This window comes from Herpailurus yagouaroundi, unplaced genomic scaffold (genome assembly GCF_014898765.1).
Source record: "Herpailurus yagouaroundi ecotype Mexico unplaced genomic scaffold, PumYag 214, whole genome shotgun sequence".
Lineage (NCBI taxonomy): Eukaryota > Metazoa > Chordata > Mammalia > Carnivora > Felidae > Herpailurus > Herpailurus yagouaroundi.
In genome coordinates this window covers 2,416,586-2,444,150 of record NW_024412445.1, presented here as the reverse complement: position 1 = coordinate 2,444,150, position 27,565 = coordinate 2,416,586, and the positions used below count along the sequence as shown (strand labels likewise).

The 27,565-nt window shown below is 53.3% G+C and overlaps 1 protein-coding gene across 1 annotated transcript in view; it reads left to right on the top strand.

The window, feature by feature from the left end:
* The window catches only part of PKD1L1 (polycystin 1 like 1, transient receptor potential channel interacting), a 116,219-nt gene extending 89,040 nt beyond the window's left edge, over positions 1-27,179 (top strand). The window contains 15 exon segments of the mRNA XM_040455029.1: positions 1,277-1,415; positions 2,381-2,465; positions 2,754-2,906; positions 4,670-4,788; positions 10,399-10,509; positions 14,538-14,661; positions 16,376-16,459; positions 17,376-17,548; positions 18,554-18,788; positions 19,515-19,619; positions 19,892-20,032; positions 21,529-21,663; positions 23,650-23,859; positions 27,028-27,121; positions 27,124-27,179. Coding sequence (XP_040310963.1) covers positions 1,277-1,415; positions 2,381-2,465; positions 2,754-2,906; positions 4,670-4,788; positions 10,399-10,509; positions 14,538-14,661; positions 16,376-16,459; positions 17,376-17,548; positions 18,554-18,788; positions 19,515-19,619; positions 19,892-20,032; positions 21,529-21,663; positions 23,650-23,859; positions 27,028-27,121; positions 27,124-27,173 — 1,958 coding nt within the window. The 3' untranslated portion in view covers positions 27,174-27,179.
* The last annotated feature ends 386 nt before the right edge of the window (positions 27,180-27,565 follow it).

Here is a 27,565-nt window from a genome sequence, read left to right as displayed (position 1 = left end):
GTCCTCCCCCTGCTCCTCCCTCCTCCTCCCTCCCCCACCTCCCCCCCCTTCCCACCTCCTCTCTGCTCTTCTCCTGGCCCTCCCTTTACCTCCTTCTTCCCCCTGCTCCTTCCTTCTCCTCCTCCCTCCCCCTCCTCCCCCCACTCTTCCCACCTCCTCTCTGCTCTTCTCATAGTCCTCCCCCCTCCTCCTCCGCCTACTCCCCCTGCTCCTGCATCCTCCTCCTCCTCCTCCTCTGGCCCTGATCGCCTCCTCCTCCTCCCTGCTCCTTCCACCCCCTCCTCTCTGTTCTTGTTCTGATTCTCCCCTCTTTCCCCTCCTCTTCCTCAATACACATAGTGAAAACTATAAATTGTGAGGCAGATACAGCAGCAGACTGTAGCCCAGACTGTGCATAATTCTGGTAGAATATCCTGAGTATAAAGAGCACTCTGCCCTGAGAATGACCATATGAGAAATGCGTCCCCATTTCACCCAGACTGAAACGGTGGTTACTGCATGCAGCCGGCCACTCTGTAGACCTCGTTGCTCTACACGGAAATGCCAATCCTATAACACGGTGCATATGTGCAGAGGTGTGTGTATATATAAAAGGATTTACTGTCAGGAATTAGTTCATGTGATCATGGAAGCTGGCAGTTCTCATGGACCCACAGTCCACAAGCTGGAGACCCAGGAGCGCCAATGTTTCAGCTCAAATCCAAAGACAGGAAAAAGCAGATGTTCTGCTCAGAGGCCGTCAGGCAGAAGGAACTCTCTCTTACTCTGGAAGGTGGGCCTCTTGTTGTATTCAGGCCTTCACCTGATTGGACGAGGTCCACCCACACTGGGTGGGCACCTGGCTTTCCTCAGTGGAGCCGTTTATTTTATTTATTACTGTTTTTAATTTTTTAATGTTTATTTATTTTTGAGAGAGAGAGAGAAATAGCTCATGAGGTGGGGAGCGGCAGAGAGGAGGGAGACACAGAATCCAAAGGAGGCTCCAGGCCCTGAGCTGTCAGCAGAGACTGATGTGGGGCTCGAACCCACGAACCGCAAAATCATGACCTGAGCCAAAGTCGGACACTTGACTGACTGAGCCACCCAGGTGCTCCTCAGTGCAGCCATTTGAATGTTCATCTCTCTGGAAATTCCCTTGTGGACACACCAATAATAATGTTCAACCAAATGTTTGCACACCCATGACCCAGTCCCGCTGACATAGAATTAGCAGGCACACTCAGATGGCAGGGGTGAGGTCTGTTAACACGTGTGCCTCTTCCCTGCTCCCCCTTAGTCCCCACCAGTGGGTCTGGACGACTTGCTGTGCTCCAGTGGCCGAGGGCACCACCGCCTTGGTCAGGCTTCGCAGCGTGGGCCACTTGCTGGATGGTGTCTGTGGCCTGTGGCTTGGGGACGGCATTTCTGGGGTACAGGTGAGCAGTCGTGATTTTCAAATATCCTCGGGCCTTTGGGAAAGTCTCTCATTGATAAAAAGATTCCTTGCATTTCTGGGAACGCAAAGTGTGAGCCCAGATGTGGCCGTTGCTAATTTCGTCCTCCGGTCTCCCTCCCACGGCCCTGCGGGCGAAGAATCCAGATACAAATCCCCAAGAGCCCCAGGGCCTGGCCAGCCAGCTCTGGGACAGCAGCCCGACCCAGATGGAGCCCCAGGTGTCACCCGAGGCCTCGAGACCCTCCTTGGGAAGGAGAGGTCCAGCGGCCAAGCTCCCAAGAAGCTGGGCTCTGAGCCAGGCTACTGGCTCAGCGAGGAACCCTCGACCCCTGTCTGTTGAAGATGCACGTATCTCAGGGATTCTGATTCTGTCCGTACGGTGGCCTCTCCATCTGGGTCCCCTGCTCCTCAGAGGGCCATTCAGCATGGCTCCTGTGGGCCCAAGAGGAGCAGCCATAAAACCAAGATACTTGCTCCTCTGCCCTTGACTCTTCCCTTTCTTCATGCATATATTGACTCACCTGGTGACGATGGACAAGTTACTTAAAAAAAAAAAAAAACTCTCTGTGCCTCAGTTTGTTCCTCTGTGAAATGGGAATATTCACAGTACCTAGTTTGTAAGATTTTAGAAGGAGCAAATGAAGTCCTCCAGGCTCAGTGCTTTGCAGATGCAAAGTTTATTGTCATTATTACCCCTCCCCGCCCATGATCTCTGTCCCTGTGCTGGGCTTTCCTTTCTCTGTTGCGGGGTTGACATCCCCTCCGGACAGATAGAACTCCCTTCTTTGGGCGGAACAACAGGGCGCTCACCGCTGCTGCCTCTTCCCCGCCATAGGCCCACCGCTGCTGCCCGCAGTCGCACCATCACGAGGACGCAGACCCTCAGGCCTGGTGTCCTGTGCACAGACAGGCAGGTACTGACGGCTGCTCTCTCCCCGGGGACAGGTTTAACCCAACACAATGCGCACAGTGGCTGCACCTGCTGACCCTGTCCGTGCTGTGCTGTGTTTTTGTCACCCAGCCACTTCTGGTGAGTGGGGCCCTTCTGCTGGGGTCCCTTCCTGTCAGCAGGGGCCTGGACGTGGAGCCAGGGCTCCATTTAGGTGACGCGTGATGACATCTCTCCAACCCCATTTTTCACTCGAGGACACGGAGCCTTGGGACGCAGAGGCTCTGGACCCGCCTCTCCCGGGGCGTGGGTGGGCGGGGAATCCTAGACAGGTGACACTAGGGTGCGCCTGAGCCTGTGACCGGGACAGCTCCATGGGTCACAGGGACAGGGGACGAGGACGGTGCCTTGTCTGATTTCTCCTTCCAGGTCGGCCTCGTGGCCTTGGGCTTTGCCTGGAGAAAGAGAGACGACCCACATTTCTTCACCGAGTCTCTGCGCGAGGCCACCAAGGACCTGGGCTCTGAGCTGGAAGGACATGTAAGGTCCCCCATGGCCCACCGTGCAAGCCAGATGGAGGAGGTGAGGCCGCCCTCGATGCCGTGGTCCAGCCTCCGCAGGCCAGTCTGAACTTCCTCTTTGGATTCAAACTCGACTGCGTTTTTGGAGACCCGTGGGTGTAATGTAGTTTCTCTGCTGCTTCACGTGCCCGTACGCGATGCGTGAGCACTCAAGACCTGTTTCCTTACCTCTGCCCCAATCCCGGAGAAATCAGAGCATCAAGAACAGTCGCCTATTGTATTTATTTTTTTTAGTTTTTACTTTATTATTTATTTTGAGAGAGAGAGAGAGAGAGAGAGAGAGGGAATCCCAACCAGGCTCTGCTCTGTCAGCACAGAGCCCAGCATGAGGCTCAAATGCACAAACCTCAAGATCATGGCCTGAGCCTACTTTAAACTATTTTTTTTAATGTTTATTAAAACATGTCTCTCTCGAAAGCGAGAGACAGAGTGTGAGCGGGGGAGGGGCAGAGAGAGCCAGAGACACAGAATCAGAAGCAGGTTCCAGACTCTGAACTGTCAGCACAAAGCCCGACATGGGGCTCAAACCCACGAACCGTGAGATCGTGACCTGGGCGGAAGTCGGACGCTCAACCAGCTGAGCCACCCGGGCGCCCCATGAGCCTACTTTAAACTATTGAAGCAGATAAGAAGTAGAATTCTTGGCCATGATTTTGGAGAACTTCTAAGTCATGTGCGTTTCACAACAAATCTAATTCTTGCTGCTTCCTCCCCCTCCTCCCATCAGTACCCCCCTTGTGTGTGCAGCCTTCTCTCGGGTGGGGTGGACAACACGAAGGCAGAGGAAGGTCTCCCGTGCGGAAGGGTACGGGCTGGTCCCCGGCAGGTGTCGTGTCTTCCTGTGGAATGACCAGGGACACGCCCCAGCTCACTGATGGGCCTCACCCCTACCTTTCTCTCCCAACTGCCGTCCTTCCGCAGGTGACCAGTGAGCCCTGAGGCTAACTGGCCTATGGCATGATTGCCTGAGTAACCCGTCGGCCCCCTGGTGATGGAGAGCATGTGCCGTGCGTGTGCCCCGCCCTGACCACTTGTTCACACTCAGCGTGTTTCTCCCACCACCTCGTGCAGCGGGAGCATCACTGCACCTGCTCTAAGATCAGTCACAGTGAAGCTGGGAGCAGTGATGTAATTAGACCAAGGCCACCTGGGTGGTGACGAGGCTCTGGGCTGCAAGGCTTGGCCACACTCCTGCTGCACTTGGTGGCCCTCAGCACACGGCTCTGGTTTCTCTCACCTTCCTGGTCTCTTTTCTTTCTCCTTCCGTCCCACGGGCAGTCACCACCCCTGTGCGGCAGGTCTGCTGGCCCTTTTGTGTCTTTGGCCTCCGGTTCGAGCCCGGTCACAGGTGCGGCCCTGATGCGGGGCTGGCGGCCAAGTGCCCCCGCCCAAGGTGTCCCTCGGTGCGTCCTGTCCTCCTTGGGACTGAGGATGGTGCGACGGCTGCAGGGGGTGGGAGCATCCCTGCCCCAGGGCCCCACCCACGTGACCTCCCGGGACAGGGGTCTTTGACTTCTTAGGCGTCCTGAGCACCTAACCCATGCCCGTAATCAGTCGGTGCCAGACAGCTCTCCCTGTGCAGTGACATTGTCCCCAGAGCTGGCAGAGACCTGCCCCCCCACCGGCCCGCTGCCCGCCCGCCTGCTGTATGTGACCCGCACAAAGTGGCTCTGCCCCCATCCCCAGGCCGCATGAATGGTCCGGACTGCGGGACCTCCTGCCATTATCCGTGGTCCCCGGCTCACAGCGCTGTCGTCCCCACAGATGGTGGCTGCCCGACAGCGAGCACGCCGCCTGCGCTGGGCACGTCCACCGTCCGCGGCCCAGCTCAGCGTCACCAGGGAGAGGATGAGGAGAGAGACCCGGACGCGGGTGGCCCTGAGGTGGGTGGTGGCCCGACCGGGTGGCTCTGCTCTCACCCCCCTGCAGAGGGGGCGCTGGTGGCCTGGGAGCAGGGGTTGTGGCATGCGGGTGGGGACCCAGCTGCAGGGGAGGGGCACCAAGGGGACGGTGGGTCCAGAGAGAGCAGGTTTGCAGGAGGCTGAGTCTTTTCCGTTTGCATGTGCCGTGACTAACAGTCTAGAAAATCCTACAAAAACGAACAAGAAAACAGGCAGAAGGGAATTGAGCCAGGTAACAGGCTATAAAACGAAAATGCAATATTTGAGAGAGGACTGTTTGGTGGGGCAGGGAAATAAAACACAAGAGACCCACACAGGCATCAGGTAGAGGAGAAGCGAGTGCAGCCGGAGGAACATGAAGATGACTTAAAAACACATGCCCTCTTCTCCTCGACTGGGAAGACGACACCCGTCTTCTAGAGTGCCGTCTAACGTTGGCTTACAACTGTAACGCGCTCTCAATCAAGGGCCAGCAGACCTTTCTGGTTTTCTTTTCTTTCTCCTCCTCCTCCTTCATCACTCGTTCTGGCCCATGATCAAGTCACTCTGGAAGAAGGAACATGGGGAACCGGCCAGGAAAACCCCAGAAGGCAGAGCCAGCGCGTGGGGCTCACTCTGCTGACTGTGACGGTAAGACCGCAGCCCCCGAAGAGGGTGGCTCTGGGCACACGAATAAGAGACGGCCCCACGGAATGGATGAGGAAGTCCGGAAATTGACCCGAATGCAAATGCCACCCGATGCGAGTGTGTGACAAAGGCACCATCTCAGATCTTCAGAAAAACAAGGGAGCTTTTAACCAGGAATAATTGAACGGTCATGAGAGAAGCGTAAAAACAAATAAATAACTGGATACTTTTGTCATAAGACGTGCAAATTCCAAGTGGATGAAGATTTAAATGTGAAAGCAGAACCATGCAAGTCCCAGAAGAAAGTGTGTGTCAATTTCTCTGTGACCTGTGGGTGAGGAAAACGTTCCTGTGACCTAAAATCCAGAAACGGAAGAGGAAACAAATTTGGGGATGTCAGACTCAAAGAAGAGACCCCTGATGCGACATAAGATGTCATACGTAAAGTAAAAACACAGTGACAAACTAAGAGGAGTATCTTAACATACAAAGAGGTTTAAAAAAACGGAAAAAAGACCAACAACTCTTTAGAACAAAACTGGGCTCAGGAAGCCAACAGGTGAGGATAGCACTTGGGCTCGTAAGCGAGTGAATTGCAGACTAAAAGTGCAGAAATCTGCAGTGGTTGGTGGGTGAGCTGATGGGGAAGAGATGCTGTCACGTAGCGCCCGTGTGAGTGCGGAATGGAACCGCCCCTGTGGGGACCTGGGAAGCCCCGCACCGTCACAGATGCATTTGCCTCAACCCAGCAGCCCCGCTGCAGGAAGCGCATCAGCAAAACCTCGAGACAACCCAGGCACGAGACAGGCCGTGCGGGACCTTCTGCCATAGAAAGAGCCTAAAAATAACCCCGCTGTCTTGCGGGAGGCCAGGGCGCCTGGAGCACGAGGACTGTCCGCACAGACGGGGGACACCTCTCCGTTACAGGAGAGAAGCAGGTGGGAAAGAATGTACGTGTGGGCGACCCGCCACTCGGCCAACCGCTAGGAATCAAGTTTCTGTGCATCCGCTTGTCCTCAGTAGAACGAGGGATTTCCTACCACTTTAGGAAATTGCTACTTCGGGGACAGAAAAGGAATAGGATTTTCAAAAATTTGCCTCAAGATGAAAACATTTGACCTTACAAGCCTGCTCCCTAACGACAGAGAAACTAGAGAGAAAGTCATCCAGCGGGTTCCACAACGGTATTTGTCATTAGCGCAGCGTTCTTGTCTTCATTCTGAGCGCTGGTTCGTGTGGGATGTGGCAAATGAGGGATTCTGTGACTTCCTAATTCTCAGTGTGGGAGAAAGGAGGTGCAGATTTGAGTCTGAAAAAGTTAAAACGTTATAGTCCTGACTTTGAACTAAAAGTGACTGTAAATATGTTGGGGCGCCTGGGCGGCTCAGTGGGTTAAGCGTCTGACTTCGACTTCAGTCATGATCTCGCTGTTCTTGGGTTCAAGCCCAGCGTTGGGCTCTGTGCTGACAGCTCAGAGCCTGGAACCTGCTTTGGATTCTGTGTCTCCCTCTCTCTGCACCTTCCCCACTCATGCTCGCTCACTCTCTCTCTCTCTCAAAAATAAATAAACATTAAAAATGCTTTACAAAGGGGCGCCTGGGTGGCTTAGTCAGTTGACTGTCCGACTTCAGCTCAGGTCATGATCTCACGGTTTGTGAGTTCGAGCCCCGCGTTGGGCTCTGTGCTGACAGCTCAGAGCCTGAAGCCTGCTTCGGATTCTGTGTGTGTGTCTCTCTCTCTGCCCCTTCCCTACTCAAGCCCTGTCTCTCTCTCTCTCTGTCTGTCTCTCAAGACTAAATAAACATTGAAAAATTTTTCAAAAAAATGCTTTAAGAATAAGTATGAAATAATAGGTTTTTTTTTTTAATAAGGAAAAAAGTTTTTTCTACATCTGTCTACCAAGAAAAGGCCTAGAAAAAACCCAGGGGCAATGAGCAACTGTAGCCTAGATCCTGGTGTACAAATACCATTTTCCACCCAAAAGAAACAGGTATCATTGGATTTCATGATTTCAAGTCTGTGATAGGAAACATGTAAGGTAAGCCTGGAACATTTGGTAAGCAAGAAAACAATTAATAACTAGACTCGGAAGCCAGTTTGAAGAGGCTTGAGTGGGTCAGAGATGGGTAATTAGACATAAAATCAGAGATCATGATAGAGATCGTGGTAACAATGAATTAAAGCTCATCAAATATCCATAGATTTGCCGTGACACCAGAAATGTAATTGATTCGCGCCGGCAAATACGTGGGAACCGACTTTCAAAAAGCCGGTAACAAAGTATCGGTCCCGTCTTCCCAAACTGCCCCTGGGAAATCACATAACAGGGAAGGAATATTTCTCTTTACAGAGGTATTCCAGCTAACAGATGAAAACAAAATGATAGGATTGGACCATTTTTCAGCCTTTAATGAATGAACGAGTCTAAGCATCAATCATCCACAAAGGCCACCATGAAGAAAAGAAGAAAGAACCAGACATTATGTGTCTCCTGGTGGGAAACACATCACCCAGGAGGGAACCTACCCCAAAGGGCCTGGTCCTAGTCTGGTCACGTTTTTGTGCTAACTTGCAGCTGACAAGAGAGCACGTGCTGGGGTCCCCGGGAATCAGGACAGAGAGAGAGGGGAGCAGCGACAGTGCCAGTTCCCTCCACCCAAGTAGGGGTGCTGCCTGAGGGGGTAAGAGAGGCCAAGGCAGGAAACCGTGAATGGAATCCAATGTATCCACAGAGCAAGGAAGAAAAACTATCTGATCATCTCGATAGATGCAGAAGAAACCATTTGACCAAATTAGACATTCATTCATGGGAAGAAAACATCTGTGCAAACTAGGAATAGAAAAGAACTTCCGTAAAACAACAAAGGGGATCCATGAAAACCCTATGCCTAACCTCACACTTAGTGGTGAGACAGTGTGTGCTTTTATTTTTAAGTTTGGTTTAATTTTTATTAATTTTTTTAAGTTTATTTTTATTTGAGAGAGAGATAGAGAGCAAGCAGAGGAGGGACAGAGAGAGGGAGACAGAATCCCAAGCAGGCTCCACGCTGTCAGCAGAGCCCGACATGGGGCTCGAACTCACAAACTGCAAGACCATGACCTGAGCTGAGATCAAGAGTCAGACGCTTAACCGGCTGAGCCTCCCAGGTGCCCCAGGGCGTGCTTTTAGGAATCAGAAACAAGGCAAGGATGTCCCCTCGTCTCTTCCTGATTAAACCTCCTGTGATAAGGCCTAGCCCATGCCATAGGCAGGAAGAGGAAATACACAGTTTACCAGTTTGAAAAGAAGAAATAACACAGCCTCTTGCAAGAGGACGGGACTAGTCCGTACAGAAAACTCTCAAATATTCCGTGAAAAAGGCTCTTAGAACCCCTACGTGAATTGAGAAAAGTTGCAGGAGAAACGTCACCCTGCAGTCGGTTCTGTTCCCAAACACCAGCAGGGAACAGCTGGAATTTAAAATGCACAAAGGAATAGCGTATACAGTAGTACAACAGAAGTGAAGCTCTTGGATACAAATCCAAGAACACATGTGCAGAATTTGTATGCTGAAAACCACGGAACACTAATGAAAGACATCCAAGAAGATGTAAAGACACGGAGAGACCTGTCCTTTGGCTGGGATCCTTGTGTGAAGGTGTGAGTTCTTCCCAAGTGATCCATAGGATCTCAGTGTACTCCCAACCAGCGTCCCGCAAGCTTTTTCATAGATCTTGACACGCTGGTTCTGAAACTTCAATAGAAAGCGCAAGAATTAGGGTACCAGAACAATTCTGGAAAAGAACAAACAAAGCCAGAGGACTGACTTTAGGACTTACCGTAAAGCCTCGGCAACCAAGACACCATGGGATTGGTGATAGAACAGACCCAAAGATCAGGGACAGATGGACAGACCAACACAAATACACTCAGTTGATTTTTTGATGGGACACGAAGGCCCGTCTCATTGGAGAAAGGGTAGTCTTTTTAAAAATGGTACCAGTAGGGGCGCCTGGGTGGTGCAGTTGGTTGAGGGACCGACTTTGGCTCAGGTCATGATCTCACAGTTTGTGGTTTCGAGCCCTGCGTCAGGCTCTGTGCTGATGGCTCGGAGCCTGGAGCCTGCTTCGGATTCTGTGTCTCCCTCTCTCGGCCCCTCCCTGCTCATGTTCTGTTTCTCTCTCTCAAAAATAAAATGAACATTAAAGAAAAGTTTACTTATTTATTTTGAAACAGAGAGAGAGAGACAGGGAGAGAGAATCCCAAGCAGGCTCTGTGCTGACAGCTCGGGGCCTGGAGCTTCCTTCCGATTCTGTGTCTCCCTCTCTCTCTCTGCCCCTTCCCAGCTCACACACTGTCTCTCTGTCTCTCAACAATAAACAAATGTAAAAAAAAATTTTTTTTTTAATTTTTTTTTTCAACGTTTATTTATTTTTGGGACAGAGAGAGACAGAGCATGAACGGGGGAGGGGCAGAGAGAGAGGGAGACACAGAATCGGAAACAGGCTCCAGGCTCCGAGCCATCAGCCCAGAGCCCGACGCGGGGCTCGAACTCACGGACCGCGAGATCGTGACCTGGCTGAAGTCGGATGCTTAACCGACTGCGCCACCCAGGCGCCCTAAAAAAATTTTTTAAAAATGGTACCAGGAGGGGTGCCTGGGTGGCCTCCCAGTCAGTTAAGTGTCTGACTTTTGATCTTAGCTCACATCTTGATCCCAGAGTGGTGAGTTCAAGCTCCATGCTGGGTTCCATGCTGGGCATGAAGCCTACTTTAAAAAAAAAAAAAAAATGGTGCTAGGAAAATTGGATTTCAATGTGTGGTAAAAAAAAAAAAAAAAAAAAAAAAAAAGAACCTCAGTACATACTTCAACTTATACAAAAATTCACCCAGGGGTTTCAAAGGTCCATTCCACGAAAAATATTTTGCTGGGTCTGTGCACACAGGGTCTGTGTGGACGCCAATTTTAAACTGTGTTTCTTACAGAGACGTTTGCATGTACACCCTCATGCTGCTCCTGCATTGGCTTGTACTGTGTGGGAAAGTCTCCCAGGATGAATATTCCCTCAATCAAGCTATCCGGAATGAGTTTGCAAGGTAGGATGTTTGCTCAGACTTCTCTGAACCCAGGGCCACCGTGCAAGGACTGGTTTGTCATGGACAGCATCACCGACGGGGGGGTCCTGGAGCCTGGGGTTCCAGGGTGAGGGTTACTTTACTCTGTTACCTTTTTTTTTTCAGTAGGAATTTTTTGTAATGTTTGTTTATTCTTGAGAGAGATGGAGAGAGAGAGAGAGAGCATGTGTGCGCATATGAGTGGGAGCAGGGCAGAGAGAGAGGGAGACACAGAATCTGAAGCAGGCTCCAGGCTCTGAGCTGTCAGTACAGACCCCGACACGGGGCTTGAACTCACGAACCACGAGGTCATGACCTGAACTGAAGTCGGGCGCTCAACCCCCTGAGCCACCCAGCTGCCCCTACTCTGTTATTTTGAACAAAAGTCTGTCTGTCTGCTATTACAGGCCATCTGTCAGAGAAGAAAGGGATCCATCCTCTCCCTTGGGACACTTTCCTTTTACAAAATTGAGGTCCAGAGAGGGTGTTTCACCACTTTTCCCGCATGTGAAATCTGGAAAAAATTGTCAGATTGGCTCGGGCACTGTTGTCCCCACTGTTGACAGGAGGCCTCTTTTTGGCAGACTTTGGGCACATTTATAGCATCTCAGTTTCATTAATAGCGAAACGATATTTTGAGGTACCTTAAGGTCTGGCGCGAAGGTGCTAAATCAGGTTATTGAGGTTGTTTTTGTGGGGTTTTTTTGGTTTTTTTGTTTGTTTGTTTGTTTGCGGAGAACATCTGAGTTTTTCAGCCAAAGGCTGCTGTGATTCATAACCAATGGCCACAGTTTCAAGCAATGGTAAGACCCTCTTGTCTACCATTTCTCACATGCTCATTTGTTTCTTCCTGCTGTTAATAGTACATATTCATTGTGGGTAAACACAGAAGAATGGAAACATAGAAAGCAGAAAATGCTCAATAAAAAAAAAAACAAAAAAAATACCATCCAGAGGCAACCACGGACAGCATTTTGTTGTGCCATAATTTTCCCCACGTTTTGGTGGTTCCAAAATTGGGACATGAACTGTATCAATGTGGACACTTAATGTGCCCGTTCCTTTTTTTTTTTTTTTTGAAAGTTGTTATTAAGTGACTTTATTTTCTCCTGCCAAAAAATATTCAGTCTGAGAGTTCTTTTCAAAGAAGTGTGGCTTTGATTTCTGAAGTGCATGACACAAACTCATATAGATTCTTTACTGTGGTCAAGGAGGCGGAAATAAAATACCATGTTCCAAGATCTACTTTCTCTTTCTCTGGAGAATATTAAAAAATAAACTTTTAAATGTTTATTTAATTTTGAGAGAGAAAGAGACAGCGTGAGTGGGTGAGGGGCAGAGAAAGGGAGACACAGAATCCAAAGCAGGCTCCAGGCTCTGAGATACTAGCACAGAGCCCGATGTGGGGCTCGAACTCACGAACCATGAGATCATGACCTGAGCAAAGTCAGGCGCTTAACCGACTGAGCCACCCAGGTGCCACTCTCTGGAGAATATTTTGAAACACATTCCTGGATTTTTTTTCTATGAATTTGTTGCCTTTGACTAATTCAACTTGATGGACTTTATTTTTGTTGATGTCAGGGGGACATATGTGGGTGGCTGGCAAATCCATTTAATTTACCTATTACTTAAGGACATATTTGCTTTGGTCTTCTATGAGAGAGGTGGTGATTGACGCCCACCCAGATGATGGCTAGCAAATGCAGGTTTAGGGCCCACTAGTATTGGGAGTAGGACGTCCACGTTCATGAGTCTGGACTCTGTACTGAACACAGGAACACAGCTGCTCACCAGAGAATGTTCTGGCAGTGCAACTGCCCCCCCCCCCCCTTTGCAGCAACCGCAGTTAGTTCCATTAATGACCAACTTCTCAGCTTTCTGCCCGCTTGCACACAAGCACATGTTGTGCCAGCAGGAGGCGCTGTGTGCAAAGCAAAGTGACCATTTGGGTGGTTCTCTCTGGAAAAGGAGATGAAAACCGGAGATATTTCTGGCTCGGATCGTTTATTTTTGATCTCCTATTTTGTAAGTCAGCATTACTTGACATACTTCTCATACGAGAAGTTCCTCTCGGTCCCCAAATCAGAAACATCACAGCTGAGATAATATTTGTGCAAAGTCTCACATGTAGAGCAATGGATATGCTTGGATTCGTGGCTCAGATGCTGGTCCCGTTGGTTTGTGTAGACCTGTGTCTCCCACTGCGACGCAAAATCTCACTACCTCTGGATGTGCCGGCCACCAGGCAGGGGAGGGGTATTGATGTGTCCTGGCTTGTACTGGGATGCCTCAAGGGGGACCCTCTCCCCCTACCCTCCCCTGGTACCTAATCCTGAAAATTCAGCAGCTTTTCACGGTTCAGCATTTGCCAGCAGCCAGGAAGAACCAACTACGTCTATTTGAGGGACCGGGCTTTGTTTGCTTAGTAGGGGACTTGGGCAAGTCCGTTGACCCTGGGCCTGCGTATCCCCATCTGCACAGCGAGGCAGCTGGGCAGCTTGATTTCTTCTGTCATAGAAAAACAACGATCATGAGATTGGGTTCCATCATATTTAAGTTTTATCTGAAGTTTTTCTGGACTCTACCAAGTCTCCATGAAAGTCCCAAGTTAAACAGAAGCAAATCACCCAATAAGGCGCCAGTACATGAAATAGTCACGCCATCCAAGGGCCGTAAGTGGAAAATAGCCGCTGACTTTATTTTTGCGACGTTTAGCCAGCTCTGTGGGCCTGATTGATTTAGTAGCTCTGATTCGGAGCGAGAACACTCTTGGATTGTTTGGCTCACCCCCTGCTCTCCGCACACGTGGAGAACAAGAAATTGTGTCCTTGGATGACTGGAGTTCATGTCACTTCCTAACTTCTCGTCGCTTTCCCACAACATGACCTCCTCCGAGAAGTGTCCCGGTCCCCCCTCCTCGTGGAGGGAGGCCCGGATGTAGTAAGACATGAGACCGGTTGCCATTGCCATGGGGGTATTAGGCGCACACCATCCTTGCCATGGCTACGGGTCCTTTCTGTGAAGCCACATGTAAAGACGTGTTTTCGAGGCAGGGCAAAGTATTTTGTCCTCTCTCTAAAGAAGTTTAACGTTTCATTTTCCATTCGACTGCAGCTCGGAGCCACATGTCTGCTCCTCGTGCAGCCATGTGCGCCTCGGGCCCGTGCACGTGGCTTCACTGCGTTGTCTGAGCAATCAGAAACCATCCGTGTTGTCAGCTCGAAATTCCGGTGGTCCCTTACTTCGGTTCCTTGCTGGAAAAGTGAAACAGATATCTGACAAGAGTCATAAAAATTAATTGGAAGAAAACCAGACCCACATTTGTTGACCCCCTACTATGTGTCGTCCTGCCCCCCGTCTGTGCCTATTCACTGAACACTCAGGCCGTCTTGGGAGGCTTGGCGGCCGTTCTGGGTCTTTGGGGAAGAAAGGGGGAGGCCGTCCATCAGGCAGTGGTGTGGAGAGGGGGCTGTGTCTCTACCCGTGGGTCCTGGGGCCCCTGTTCCTCTGGTCCCCTCCTGGTGCTCACTCTGCACTGGCCACACCGCCCCCCACACCCTTCCTTGACCTCACAGGCCCGTGCCTGTCCAAGCCTCTGCCTCACCGTCCCTGCCTGGAACACTCTCCCTCTGACGTCCGTGTGGCTCACTCCCTCGTTGCCTTCGGGTTCCTACGATTTAGCTTTCTCTCCTGAATGTGGACCCCTGACACAGCCTCCATTTCGCTTTTTTATTTGATTTATTGTTTGTTTCCCTACAAGAGGGCCAGGGCATGATTTCTCTCTCCCCACCTGTGCCTGGCACACGGTGACGTTTGTCCAGTGAACAGGTGAGCGAAGGGACAGGTGGCTTCATCACTGTGCGGTCTTCCCGCCTATTGCCGAGGAGCAGAGCACGATCCAGAATCACACCATACCCCGTGCTGCGGACAGCCCCACTTTTATTCCTGCAGGTACTGGAAACGTACATTACAGAAAAATAGACTTTGGTTTCTGCTCTTGTGCTCAGGAATGCCAGGAGCTCCTTCGGCGGCCTGACAAGTGTGGGGGCCTGGTGGGACTGGAGTCTGACCACGCTGCTGGATGGCCTGCATGGGCGAGGCGCCCACACAGCCGGCGTGCCACGTGCTCAGGTGGGCTTCTGTCCGCCCTTCAACATGGGGTCATTGCGGGGAAGTATGTCACAGTGGGCAAGATCGTCAAACACCTGACCTGCAACACTGCGTGCTCGTGAATGACTTCTAGGTTGTGGGCCAGCGGCTCCTGGCTGTGGGTGCATCTTGCTGCTTCTCGGCCCAGCACGAATTTGCTCCAGATCCGTGCACCTGCCTTAGCTGCACCAGCACCTCTGGACGCCTGCAGTCGCCAGGCTGGGCTGGATGCAGGGCATGGTGGCTCCACCAGAGCTTGTGGGCCAGTGGGGACAGAAGGCTAGATCACTGTGCAAAATGCTGTGACACAGGACACAGGGCACCCCAGGACAGAGGGGGAGCGTCCAGGAAGCTTCCAGAAAGAGGCAAGGCTTTCCCCAAATTCTGAAAAAAAACTTACAGTGAATATATGCATTTCATATAATAACCCTGTCCCTTGTTTATCTTTTATGTTCTACCTTTTTTTTTTAGCGCTTATTTTTGAGACAGACCAGAGCATGAGTGAGGGATGGGCAGAGAGAGAGGGAGACACAGAACCCAAAGCAGGCTCCAGGCTCTGAGTTGTCAGCACCGAGCCCGATGCGGGGCTCGAACCCACGAACTGCAAGATCATGACCTGAGCCGAAGTCAGACACTTAACTGACTAAGCCACCCAGGGGACCCTATGTTCTGCCTTTCTTTAAGAAAATAAAATGATTTTGTCCTGCATTTCTCAAACACCATAGAGGTGACCCTTGAACAGCACAAAGTCAGAGGTGCTGACCCCCACGCAGTTGAAATTCCACGTGCAAGTTTTGATGCCCTCAAAACTTAACTACTGGTAGCTTACTGTTGACCTTGTGCCTTACCAATGGCAGAAACAGTTGATGAACACATATTCCTCATGTTAGATATATTATATACCATGTCCTTATAATAACAGTAAGCTGGAGAAGAGAAAATCTCCTTAAGAGAATCCTAAGGAAGAGAAAGTACATTGACGGTTCTGTCTTGTATTCATCTAAAGAAACCCACGTGTCAGTGGATCCGTGCAGTGTAAAGTGTGCTGTTCAAGGGTCGGCAGCGTTTCTGATTCCACTTTTATCGTATTCTATGCTGTCACGTGGATGACGCCGGAGACACTTTAGAAAAACGCAAAAAGCAGGAGCTGCTGGGGGGGTGCAGTCGGTTGAGTGTCTGACTCCTGATCTCAGTTCAGGTCACAGATCTCAGGATTTGTGACTTCAAGTCCCACATCGGGGTCTGTGCTGATGGTGCAGAGCCTGCTTGGGATTCTCTCCCTCCCTCTTTCCGCCCCTTCCCTGCTGTTCTCTGTCTCTTCTCCCTCTCTCTCCTCCCCTCTCCCTCTCTCTCTTCCTCTTTCTCTCTCTATAAATTTTTTTTTAAAACTTAAAAAAAAAAAAAGACAAAAAGTGACCATTTAGATTTGGTGCAAAGACCGTGAGGCAGCTGTGTCTTCCAGAGAATGTTTGTTAAATCCATCCTGCCGGGTAATCCTGTCGCTGGGGCTCCCAGAGGGCGGTGCACCGCGCGTTCCAGGCTTGCCGTCTGTCCAGGCGTCTCCATGTTTTTTGTGGTTGTCGTTTGTTTGTTTTTTATTTATTTTTTAAAATTTTATTTAAATTCCAATTAGCCGCCATACAGGTGATAATGGTGTCAGGAGTAGCAGGCGTCTCCATTTTTATTCTTCCTCCAGCCCGGAGCCCTTGGCGGGAAGTGCTACCTCATGGGCGCTTTGGTCATTAAACAGCTGAGAGCTTCCTCTGACAGAGAGTGCGAGGTGGGGTGCTCTCCTTCTTGTCACCTCTTTGTGTGAGCGCGTGTGAGTGCACGTGAGAGTGTGCGTGTGTGTTTTCTCCTGAGATTTGCCATTTATGTATGTACGGATGGATTGATGGATTGATGTATGTATGTATTTGTGTGTGTGTGCATGTATGATTTATCTGTGTGTGCGCACGTGTGGATTTATGTGTGGATTCGTGGACTTAACATGGAGTTAACACGCCATGTCGCACTGGTTTCGGGTGTACAATACGCACTGGATACAGCAACTCTGTGCATCACCCGGTGCTCCTCACAAGTGCACCCTTAACCCCCATCACCTGCTTCAGCTGTCCCCCTGCCCCACCTCCCCTCTGGCGCCCACCAGTCTGTTCTCTGTAAAATACTCTGAGTTCAGAAAGTCTGGGAGACGTTCGGGCAGGAAGGCCACAGGCCATGAGAAGCCTCGCTGGGAGCCTGGCTGTGATTGGAAACGGTCAGCGGCCAGGGTCTGGGACAACCGTGGGCGTCACCTGCCCTTCCTTCTCTTGCCAAACCTTTCCCGCGCCCTCTGCCTGTCCCAGCACGCTGGGCGAAAGCAGGACAGCCCCAAAATACTGAAAACGGTATTCTCGTGTCTCCTAGTGGGAGGGGGTGCTCGAAGGTGGGCACCTCGCCCAAGTTCCCCGCGACAACAGAGCCCTTCTGACGTCCAAGCCCAGACGGGTGCACGGCCTTCACGTGGCGGAGTGGATCCTTCGGGCTCCACCGGAGCCCAGGGGTGACGGGGCTTTGAGGAAGTGGGGGCCATGTGTCAGGATAGCATGTGCCCGCGTGTGGCCAGGTGTGTACAGCCCAGGCCGCAGGGCCGACTTTGAAACATGCATCTGATTATCCCTCCTACAGCTGATTATTTCTGATTATTTCTCCTACAGCTTCCCAGCCCACCTTCAGTGCTTACTGAAGACTCTCCTCCTACACGTAGCCCCCAAGTGGGAGCCACCGACACCAGCTCTGTGACAGATCCAGCCATCCAGGGAGTGGCTGCAAGTGGCCCCGGGGACTACGGGGCGAGGGAGCACTGGGTGCTCAGCCTGGGCAGCACAAGGTCAGTGTGATCCAGAGGTCAGCTCCGTCCACGCTTGCCTGTCCATCACTCTGTGCGGTGGCCAGATGCCAGGGGCACGACCCGCCCTGGTCAGGGGCAGCTCTTCTCGCTGGGGAGTGACAGGAGTGAGGCCCCAGCCCGGAGGCCTGGCAAACATAGGGCTTCAGTCTCAGCACAAGAAGGAAAAGCCAAACGTTCCCCCCAGAATTTGCCAGAAGGCTGGAGGTCAGGAAATCTAATGAACATTTGTCCTCAATGGCTTTGTGCTGAGCAGGATGCTCACAGGGCCGCACTGGTCTTCACGGGGCCTCACTGGGCCTCACGGGGCCACACTGGTCTTCACAGGGCTGCAATGGGCCTCACGGGGCCATACTGGGCCTCACTGGTCCTCATGGATCCCCACTGGTCTTCACAGGGCTGCACTAGGCCTCACTGGGTCTCACGCAGCCACACTGGGCCTCATGGGGCTCCACAAAGGAGGGCAGCCTCCCCTTGGTCCTGCATTGTGCAGGTGGGCACCCAAGTCTTGGCCATTGTCCACAGCTGGTGACCCAGCCCGGCCTCTCCGGCAGCTGTAACAGCCCATGGCCTGCACAGGGGTGGGCTGTCTGACAGCGACAAGGGCCCTGCCTCAGGCAGCCACGGTGACAGGTGCCTGTGAGTGATACCAACAGCACAGGAGGGAAATTACTGCATTGTCACCAAACACAGACAGGCCAAAGGTGGCATCTTTCCGGCACCAGAGTGAGTCTGCAGTAGGAAAAGAGGAATGAAGGTTTTAGAGGCCTTGCCGTGAGAGGTGGCCACCTCTCCCCGAGCTGTGCCCGTGCCAGATGCAGGGCCTCCCTTCTGTGGAGCGGCCCTGCCTCAGGGTCCCGGGCAAGGAGAGGGGGGACACACAGAAGCCCGTCCGTCCAGCCCCAGGATCCTGGGTGGCCTCGGAGGCCAGGGGCGCAAGGTCTGGGGTGGCGGCCCTGGCTCGCCCCGACGTGCACCACTTTGCAGGGCGGCGGCCCACGCGGCCCTGAGCGGCCTCAGGGCCAGCAGATGGATAGACTGCAGCACCAGAGCCGTGTCCGTGCACTTCACTCTCTATAACCCTCCGACTCGACTCTTGTCCAGCGTGTCCCTGCGCACCGAACTGCTCCCTGCAGGGGGCCTGGCCCTCTCCCCGCTGGTGGAGTCGGTGGCCGTCTTCCACAGCGACTCGTCCCGGTGGTACCGCCTCACACTTCCTGAGGTGGGTCCGCCCGCACCCGTGCCTGCTTGTGGGTCCCGGGCTCCACTTGGGGCGGCCCACCCGCCAGGCTCCCCACCACGTCCCTGCTCCCCACATCCACGCAGACCCGCAGTGCCGCCCCCTGTGACACAGGGCCCGGCAGGGGACAGTCGGCACCATCTCTCTGCTTTGAGATGCGCGTTGGCATCGGTGCTCTGCAGAGGGGTGGAGGAGCGTCCCGAAAGAGGCTTGTTCAGCTTAAAAGTGTTACCTGGGAGGGTCCACAGGGGCTCAGCACGGCTGACCCGCCCTGGGACACATCTCATTTGGACCTTACTGCACATCCTGTCACTGCTGCTGCTCCGAATGAACAAACACAGGCAAGCAGGAACTTCAAGAAATTGTTCATCAGGAGCTTCCAAGGCTCTGCCTGGCCCAGGAGCCAATAATAACACACATCTCACAAATTGTGGAAAGTCGTTCTCTGGAGCTGTACGAGGACAGGCAGGGAGGACCCTGCTGGGTGGCTGCATGCTGTTCGCACCACAGGGTCTGCCTGCGCGTGGGGCCCACCACGAGCTCACCTGTGTCCCTAACTGACGCCCGGCAGGGGGCAGCGGGGCAGAGGGGCGGGGGGTCCTGCAGGAAGGGTACCAACAGCCCCCGGTGCCTGGCAGGGAGCCAGCTGGGAGTGCAGACCTGGGAACACGGTGTGTCGTATCTTTGTCTCGTGTATCCCTCCATCAGCTGGTCTTCCTGGCGCTCATCCTGATCGGCCTGTGTCTGCATCTCTCCGGCATGGCTGAGACGGGCGTCCGCAGCTACTGGCACAGCCCGGGGCACTGGCTGGAGGTAGGTTCTCCTGTTGTTGTCCTCGAGAAAAACGGTACCAGAAAACCAGTGTCCTTACCTGAAAAGGAAGATAATTTTAGCAAGAAACGGGTTATGCTCTAGCTAATTCCAAGCGTCTTGCCGTGTCCCCCTCTGTCGTGTTGATGACAAATAGCATGGGGTCAGCATCCGTTCGCTGCTCCTGCTGTTACCTTGCACCCCTAGCCATGCGGGTGCCATTGGGGGGGCCTCCCTGGGAGCCCCCTGAGGCACCTTCCTCTTCAACCCTACAGCTCACCGTGGTTGGAGCCGGCCTCGCCTACCACGCAGCCTCCAGCCACCTGGTCACTCTCACCGGGGAGGTGGCCGACCACTTCCAAAAGGGACTTTTCCACGAGTTTCTAGACCTCAGTCTTGTGACTTCATGGAATCAGGTATGGAAGGGCGTCCAGGGCCTCACGTGCTCTGTGAGGCTGCCCAAAGGAGGCGGTCATCCACGTTCTAGAAGGTTCTAGACAAGGGATTTGTTCCATATTGAATGAAAATGCTCTGAGCCTAGGACAAAGGTGAATGGGAAAGGGAAGGGCCTGGAGTCCTTAGGGGACATGTTGCAGGGGTGCATGTGTGTGTGTGGAACGTGACTCTAGAACACGGACTGCTCCAGTGACTCTACATGAGAGACTGAGACACATCGTGTCTGTTTCCTCTCCTCCTAACGGCACCCTGGAGGTGGGTGGAGTCAGCCCCTCCCATGGTGCAGGAGGGCCTGGTCCTGCCACAGGGACTGACCCCCACCAGCCTGGGCTCCATCAGAGGAGCAGGGCCAAGTGCACATCCGGGTGGGTGAGCCCAGGCAGGAGTCCTCGGGGGCTGGGGGGGGGGGGGGCGGTGGCCAGCACAGCCTGTGGTGTGGACAGCTGTCGTGGATGTGGACGTAGGCAGGTGGAGCTCTCATGTTCGGCTTCCTCGTCCTGCGGCCTCACAGCCACCCCCCTGACCCTGCAGGTCTTCTGGGAGCTCCCTTTTCCACCCAATGGGTGGCAGCCAGGGCCCCAAGTGACCTCACACCCCCAGGGTGGGCCCTCCCGGAATGACCTAGAAGAATGGGCTCTTCTGTGCCCCAGATGCTGACCAGCCTCTAGGCTGGCACGGGGCCATGCACGGTGGGGCCCCGAGGTCAAGCTGCACACACAGATGCTGGCCCAGAGCAGGCAGTGCCCTCACCCCTCTTCCGCGTGTCCATTGAATGTCGCCCTGTCCTCATGGCGCGGACCAGCTGTGTTGTGCAGACTTGGTTTATCATGTGTCCGTCCTCAATGCTGGAGGCTCCGGGGAGGAGGGTGGCTGCTTCTCTGAGATGGACGGTGGGCTCCTGTCTGCCTTTCGCTGCGTGTCTGCACTCGCTTGCTGGTCTCCTGAGCTCCGCCTCCTGTAATGGTGGCTGCCGTGCTGGCCTTTTCCTTGCTGAGTGCAGGGAGGCACTGACCCCCACTGTCTCTGTGCCCGCCTCATCACAGCCTCACAGTCTGGGCCCCGGGACTCTCCATCGGGGCTAAAGTCAGCCGGCCCAGCTTGCCAGCCTGGCCACACTCAACACACGGCTGCCCCCCAACCGTCGGCCTTGGGAAGGGCCTTTGCCTCCTCCGTGGCTGCTGTTGTGCAGCTCAGTGAACTGAAGCCCCGACAAGCTGTCCTGGTGTTTCTAGAACCAGCAGGGTCCCAACTCAGGCCTGGTCTTTCCGAACGTGTGTTATGATTTGTCCTTGGCCCTAGTCCATTCTGCAGACTTTGCTTGCTGTCCCTCCGACACCTGGGACCAGGACGTCATCACATGCAGCGACCGCCTGCTGGGTGTTCCCCTCGCGCACAGCCGGCAGGTACAGCTGGTAGTTGGGGTGACGTGCTGACCCGCTCTGTCCTTTTGTCTCAGAGGGTGTCGTGGCTGCAGGGGACCCTGTCCTTCGTCCTGATGCTGAAGTGCATCTGCCTTGTTGGTGTCCAGACACCGGTGGCGTCCTGTTCCTTCCTGACACGCCGCTCTTGCGCTGGCGTCTTCGCGGCAGGGGTGAGGCTTCTCCCAGAGCCAGGGTCAGGTTCCCTCCGCGATAAGTGAGCACGGCCAGCGTCCTCTTCTGTTAGCACCTTCTCTGGGTGGGGTGACAGGGAGGGACGAGCTCTCAAGCTGAGACACCCCTAGAGCCCCGGGCTTCCAACATCACCCCGTGGTTTTCCATCACGGGTGCCGGTCACTACGTGGTGAGGTGTGGCCGTGAGCACAGGAGCCCCGACCGAGTCCACGCTTGCTCTGTTCCGTGCCTTCCGGCCGCAATATTACCATCACTACTGCCAAAGCAGCCGTTCTCCCCCGCGGAGTGTTTGCTAAATGCCGGGACGGCAGCTGGGCTGTCTGGTGGTTCCCTCCCTGAACTGTCACAGCCAGGCCGCCTGCAGCCCGGCTCTTCCTCACGGGGAGGCCTCCACTCCCCTTGCTCCCGAGGGAGGGTCCAGGCTGGGTGATCTGATCAGGTGATCTGACTGTCAGGGTGCCAGACTCTACTTATACATGGGGAACCAAGCACAGATCCCCAAACCCTGCTGGCTTCGTGCTCGGCAGGACAGGCCCAGCAAACCAAGGCGGGAACAGCTGACCCCGGAGTCGAGACCCGGCTTCAAGCCCAACTGCACCTCTCCAGAGCCTGCTGTCACAACCGTGGGCCCGTACCCAAGCTCCGCCTCCAGGAGCGCATGGCAGGCATGTGCCTGGCCATTTACCCTGGGCTTGGAGATTGCGCGCACGTGGAACTCTTCTGACTACTAAACTGGTCGTTGTTATACCACTTCGCAACTCAAAAAAATGCTTTTTTGTTCAGAAGAACACAGAATATCATGAGTACATTGTCCAAACTAAGTGGCAGAGCCCCAACTGTTCAGAAATTATGGGGTGCGCAGGGACAGGTGTGCGGGGGAACCACACTTGCTCGGCCCACGTGGCGGACCACTGGCGGCTGTGATTCCACTCAGAGTAAACAGCAGTGAGGGGAGCGCCAGCGTCTTCGTAGGGAGGCCTCGGGTGCAGGGCCGGGGCTAGGAGCACGGGAAATGGGGCCAGCGGGTGGGGGGGGGGGGGCTGGGCTGGGGCCCACGTGGACCCGTGACGACGGGCTGGCGGTCCGTCATGCAGGTAGGGTAGACCTGCACACATGTGCACACATGTGCACACACATGCACACGCTCACATGCACACTGGACCAGTGGTACCACCCGAGGTTCCTAGATCAAGTCTCCCATGTGGCACAACAACCAGACCACAAAACTTGACCTGAGTTAAATGTAACTCCCTTTGCTTCTTAAGTGGTTTATTTTACTGATTCCTTGCCAGGTGCTGGAGACATGAAGCATGGCTGCCAACAGCTAGGGTGGGGTGCAGGGAGGAAGAGAGGAGAGATGGTACCTGGGCACTTGAGATAGAGGAGCTGGTGGGCACTGGGGGAGGGGGAGGGGCAGGGAGGGAAGAGGGGAAGGGAGGGAGGAGAGGGGAGGGGGGAGGGAGGAGAAGGGCTAGGGAGGGAGGGAGGAGGAAGAGAGGAGAGTTGTGAGGGGAGGAGGGAAGGGTAAAGGAGGGGGAATGAGGAGGAAGGGAGGGGGAGCGAAGGGGGAGGGGTTAGGGAAGGAGAAGGGAGGGGAGAAAAAGTGGGGAGGGGAAGGGAAAGGAGGAGAGGGGCAAGTGAGGGAGGGAGAGAAAGGGGAAGGGAGGGGAGACAAGGCAGGGAGAGGGGAGGGGAAGGGAAGAGGAGGGGGAGGGGAGGGGAGAGGTGCAGGAGGAGCAGGGAGAGAGGAGGGGAAGGGGGGAGGGAGGAGGAGGGGAGGGGCAGGGCCCCAGAGAAGGTGCAGCAGACAGAACCGGGCACTAGGGATGACAAGATCGACTCCCGAAAAGCTGCTTCTCCAAGCGTGCTGTTGTTTGGAAGCCCTCAGAAGCCCCCAGGCGGGTCTTGGGCTCCGCTGAACCAGGGCCAAGTCAGGTGAGTGATGGCGGGTTTTCTCCCCGCAGCTGGCGGGCGTCCTGATGCTAGCAGCCCACTCCCACCTGCGCGCAGCACTGCCTGGCACCTTCACGGATGTCTCCCGAGGCCTGCCGTTCCGTTTTCCAGGAAGACGCCAAAGAGACACGTTCCCCGGTCTTTCCAAGTCTGACCCGTGGGCCCCGGCTTGGTGCTGTGGGGCTTTCTTTATAGTAACGAGCACCGTGTGGTTGGGAATGGTACGTGCACCTGCCCCAGACTTTGAAGTCAGGGTCTGCCGTAGGCGTGAAACTCTCCTTGTCTGTGTGCACGTCTCCACGTGGCCATGGCTCCCTGAGGCCCGTCTGCCCTATGAGGGGCAGGGGCTGGACACTCCTGCAGCCTGAACAGGTCCAGCAAGACCGAGCATTCCAGCGTGCTGCCTCCTCCAGGGAGACCCCCAGCCCTCCAAGCGCTGAGCTGCACCCTCTTTCCTCCTCTCGTGGTGGCTGCTAACTCTTGCCTTGTTATTTCAAACTTCCCATCTTAAAAAGGTTTCACTCCATTAGCCAGCCTTCACCGGACAGGTTCTCTAACCTCGGGCTGAGTTTGGAATGGGGATCCGTTTCCCACCTTCCTACTGATCTGCCACTTGCCAATCTAGTCATGTCACACACACACACCAACTTAAACCCCCACCTTGACAATACTCAGACCTGAGTCCTTTTTTTCTTTCAGTGTTTCTAGCTTCCTGGTCACGGCTCATCCATCCATCTAGTATTCCCTCTGCCCGTCCACCCATTAACCCATCCCGCCCTCCTTCCGTGCATGCATCCACCCATTCATCCACAGATCCCTCCCTCCTGCATTTCCTCCCTCCCTTTTCCCTCCATTCCTCCCTCCATCTATCCACCTATCCATTCATCCATCTACCTATTCATCCGTCTATCCGTTAACCCATCTGTCTATTCATATGTCCACCTGTCCATCCACCTATCCGTCCATCAACTTATTCATCCACCCACACAACCCATCTACTCATCCAGCCATCCCCCCACCTCTCCATCCATCCACCTATCCACGTAGCCAGCCAGCCAACCATCCATCCACCCACCCACCCACCTATTCACCTATCTATCCACCCACCTATCCATCCGCCTATCCATGTAGCCAGCCAGCCAGCCATCGAATCATCACCCACCTCTCCATCTATCCATCCATTCATCTACTCATTTGTTCATTCATGCACTCATTCCACAATTACTTAATACCCATTCTGTTTAGGCAGTGGTGAAGAGGACATTGTCCACAGTCCATAGAGGATGACACGAGTATAAACAAAGAATTGTAGCAATTTTTAAATTTTGATACATTTCCTTTATTGGATGTGTGATTTGTAACTATTTTTCCCATTCTGTGGCTTGTTCTTTTAATTCTTTTAATGGTGGTATTTGTAGGAAAGTTGCTAATATTTGTAAAGGCCAATTTATCAGTTTCTTCTTTTATAGATTCCACTGGTGTCCTATCTAAAACCAAATGGCAACGCCACCGTCACACGTATTCTCTCCTATGTTTCTTTTAGAAGTTTTGTAGTTAATAGGTTTTAGATTTAGGTCCGTTCTGAATTAATATTAGTATAAGTTTCGAGGGGTGGATCAGAGTCACTGTTCTTTCACGTTTGGGACATCCAGTTGCCCCGGCACCATCTTTAAAAAGCTCGTTGAACTGCCTGTGTATCTCTGCCACCAATCACTTCACTGTTTCCGTGATTCTGGTTTTGGGTCGTCCTTCCTATTCCGCTGACCCCTTCTTTTGCCAATCCCACACTGTCTTGATTACTAGAACTCTATGTAAGTCTTAACGTGGCGCAGATGAGTCCTCCAGATTTGTTCTTTTTCAGTTCAGGCTGTTCTTGTTCTTTTGCCTTTCCATATAATTTATAGAATCTGCTCGTTGGTATCTACAAAACGACATGCTGGGATTTTGAGATTTCTAAGGATGTATAAATCAGGTTTGGAGAGAATTGGCATCTTCCCAATAGGAAGTTTTGCAAGCCAAGAATCCTGTCTGTCTGTCTGTTTATTTACATCTTTGACATCTTGTAGTTTTCAGCACGTGGATCTCGCACAACTCTGCAGTTCTAAAGCCTACCTAGAAGCTTCCTCAAACAACAAGCAAAATAGAGTCCCATTTGTTTTCCCGAGGGGACCAGGAAGTCCTCACACAGCAGAAGGGATACTGGAGTTGGGCTTTGTTGGATGAGAGGGACCAGCTCACGGAGACGCCTGGGAGCAGGGTCTGAAGGCTGGAGTTCAGAGTTAAGCAGCCGTGATTTGGGGAATGATGCTTGGAGCCAGGAGGGCTCTGAGTGTCATGCTAAGATGATAAGGTGCTTGGACTTTATCATGAAGAATAGGAAGGCAGTGGTGCCCAGGGGGTCTCTGCAGAGACAGGCTCGTGTGGCTGGTAGAGGAGGAAGCCTCGGACCCACACCTGCTCTCTGAACGGATGGTGTCCTGTCCTCAGGCACTGGGCCTCCCTGCAGGGCTCTGACACGTTGCCAGGGGTTCGAGGGATTTAGGACCGAGCAAGGAAAAAGATATGACCACGAGAGACAGCAACACACACAAGCGGTACCTGGCCACATCTTGACAGGTCGCACAGCACAAGACCGTCCAGAGGCTGTGTCTCAGGGCCACCTCAAGAAAGGGAGAAGGGCAGTGGATGCAGGGAGGGTGGGAGGTGGTCTTCCGTGTGTCCCTGTGACCCAGTGGCGCGAGGGAAGTCTGAGTCAGAGCTCTGGAGGGCGGGAGCACTGTGGGGTCTCACCAGGGGCAGCACCCTGTCTTACCAGGGACAACAACTGGTGACTTTCTGCAGGGTATGCAAAGCAGGCCCTACATGGCTCAAAAGTTTGCTTGTTTGGACTATTTTTAAAACAGTCAAATGTGCAAAACTTTGAGTTTGGTGCCCACGGGCTTTTTGAGCTAACAAGTTTCAGCCTGCAGTAAAGAAAGAAACAAACTGGGGCCGGTGTGCGGAGACCACAAGGGCGCCTCTTCCTGTCTCCCGGGCACAGGCACAAGCCCACGGTGGGGCACACACATGGCCGGCAGGGCTGCTGAGGACCCCAACCCGATTTTACGTGTGGAAAGTGCACGTCACGTTAACAGTGTTTGTCCTCAGCTGTTAGATACGGAAACATCCTTTATGGTAAGATTTGTTCTCAAGGCTGAATCCATCATGTTCTGAGTGAGCTTAAGGCACGAGAGGTGTTTTCCTGTTTTGCTAAGCAATTGGTGTCTTACTAAAAGCTCACAGGACAGCATCCTGAGATGTGATCTCCACTTCATAGTCTGTCAGGTTAACAAAGCCATGTTGGGTTTGGTAACATGCAATTTGTCTATCTTTTTTTTCCTCCTCCCCAGCTGAGAGGTTCCCTCATGACTCTTGTTCGAAAAAGAAAATCTTTCCAAAGCAAATCCCTTGTGAGTCTAGAAGACGTGACTGCGTGCGTGTGGGGACAGTGCCTGGCCTTGCTGGGACTGGAGCGGCCACAGGGGGAAGAGGCTGAGACGGTCGAAAGTCAGGTGACTGTGGGGCCTGGGTTAGGGGGCACAGTGGCACATTCAGAGGAGGCTTCCTCGCAGAACTTGGCTTTTGGTTATTAACCACGGTGGCGATTCTGTGCCAACTATCTTTGCAAAGGCAGGACATTTTTGGTTGAAATTCTAAGGCCTTGAGGGGATTACCAAGCACGTTCTCTTCCACAAACTCATTATGTTTGGATGACCCTGTTGAGTTAGAAAGGTGGAGTTTGTGGGCGCCTGGGTGGCTCAGTCAGTTGAGCGTCCGACTTCGGCTCGGGTCATGATCTCACAGTTTGTGGGTTTGAGCCCCGCATCGGGCTCTGTGCTGACAGCTCAGAGCCTGGAGCCTGTTTCCGATTCTGTGTCTCCCTCTCTC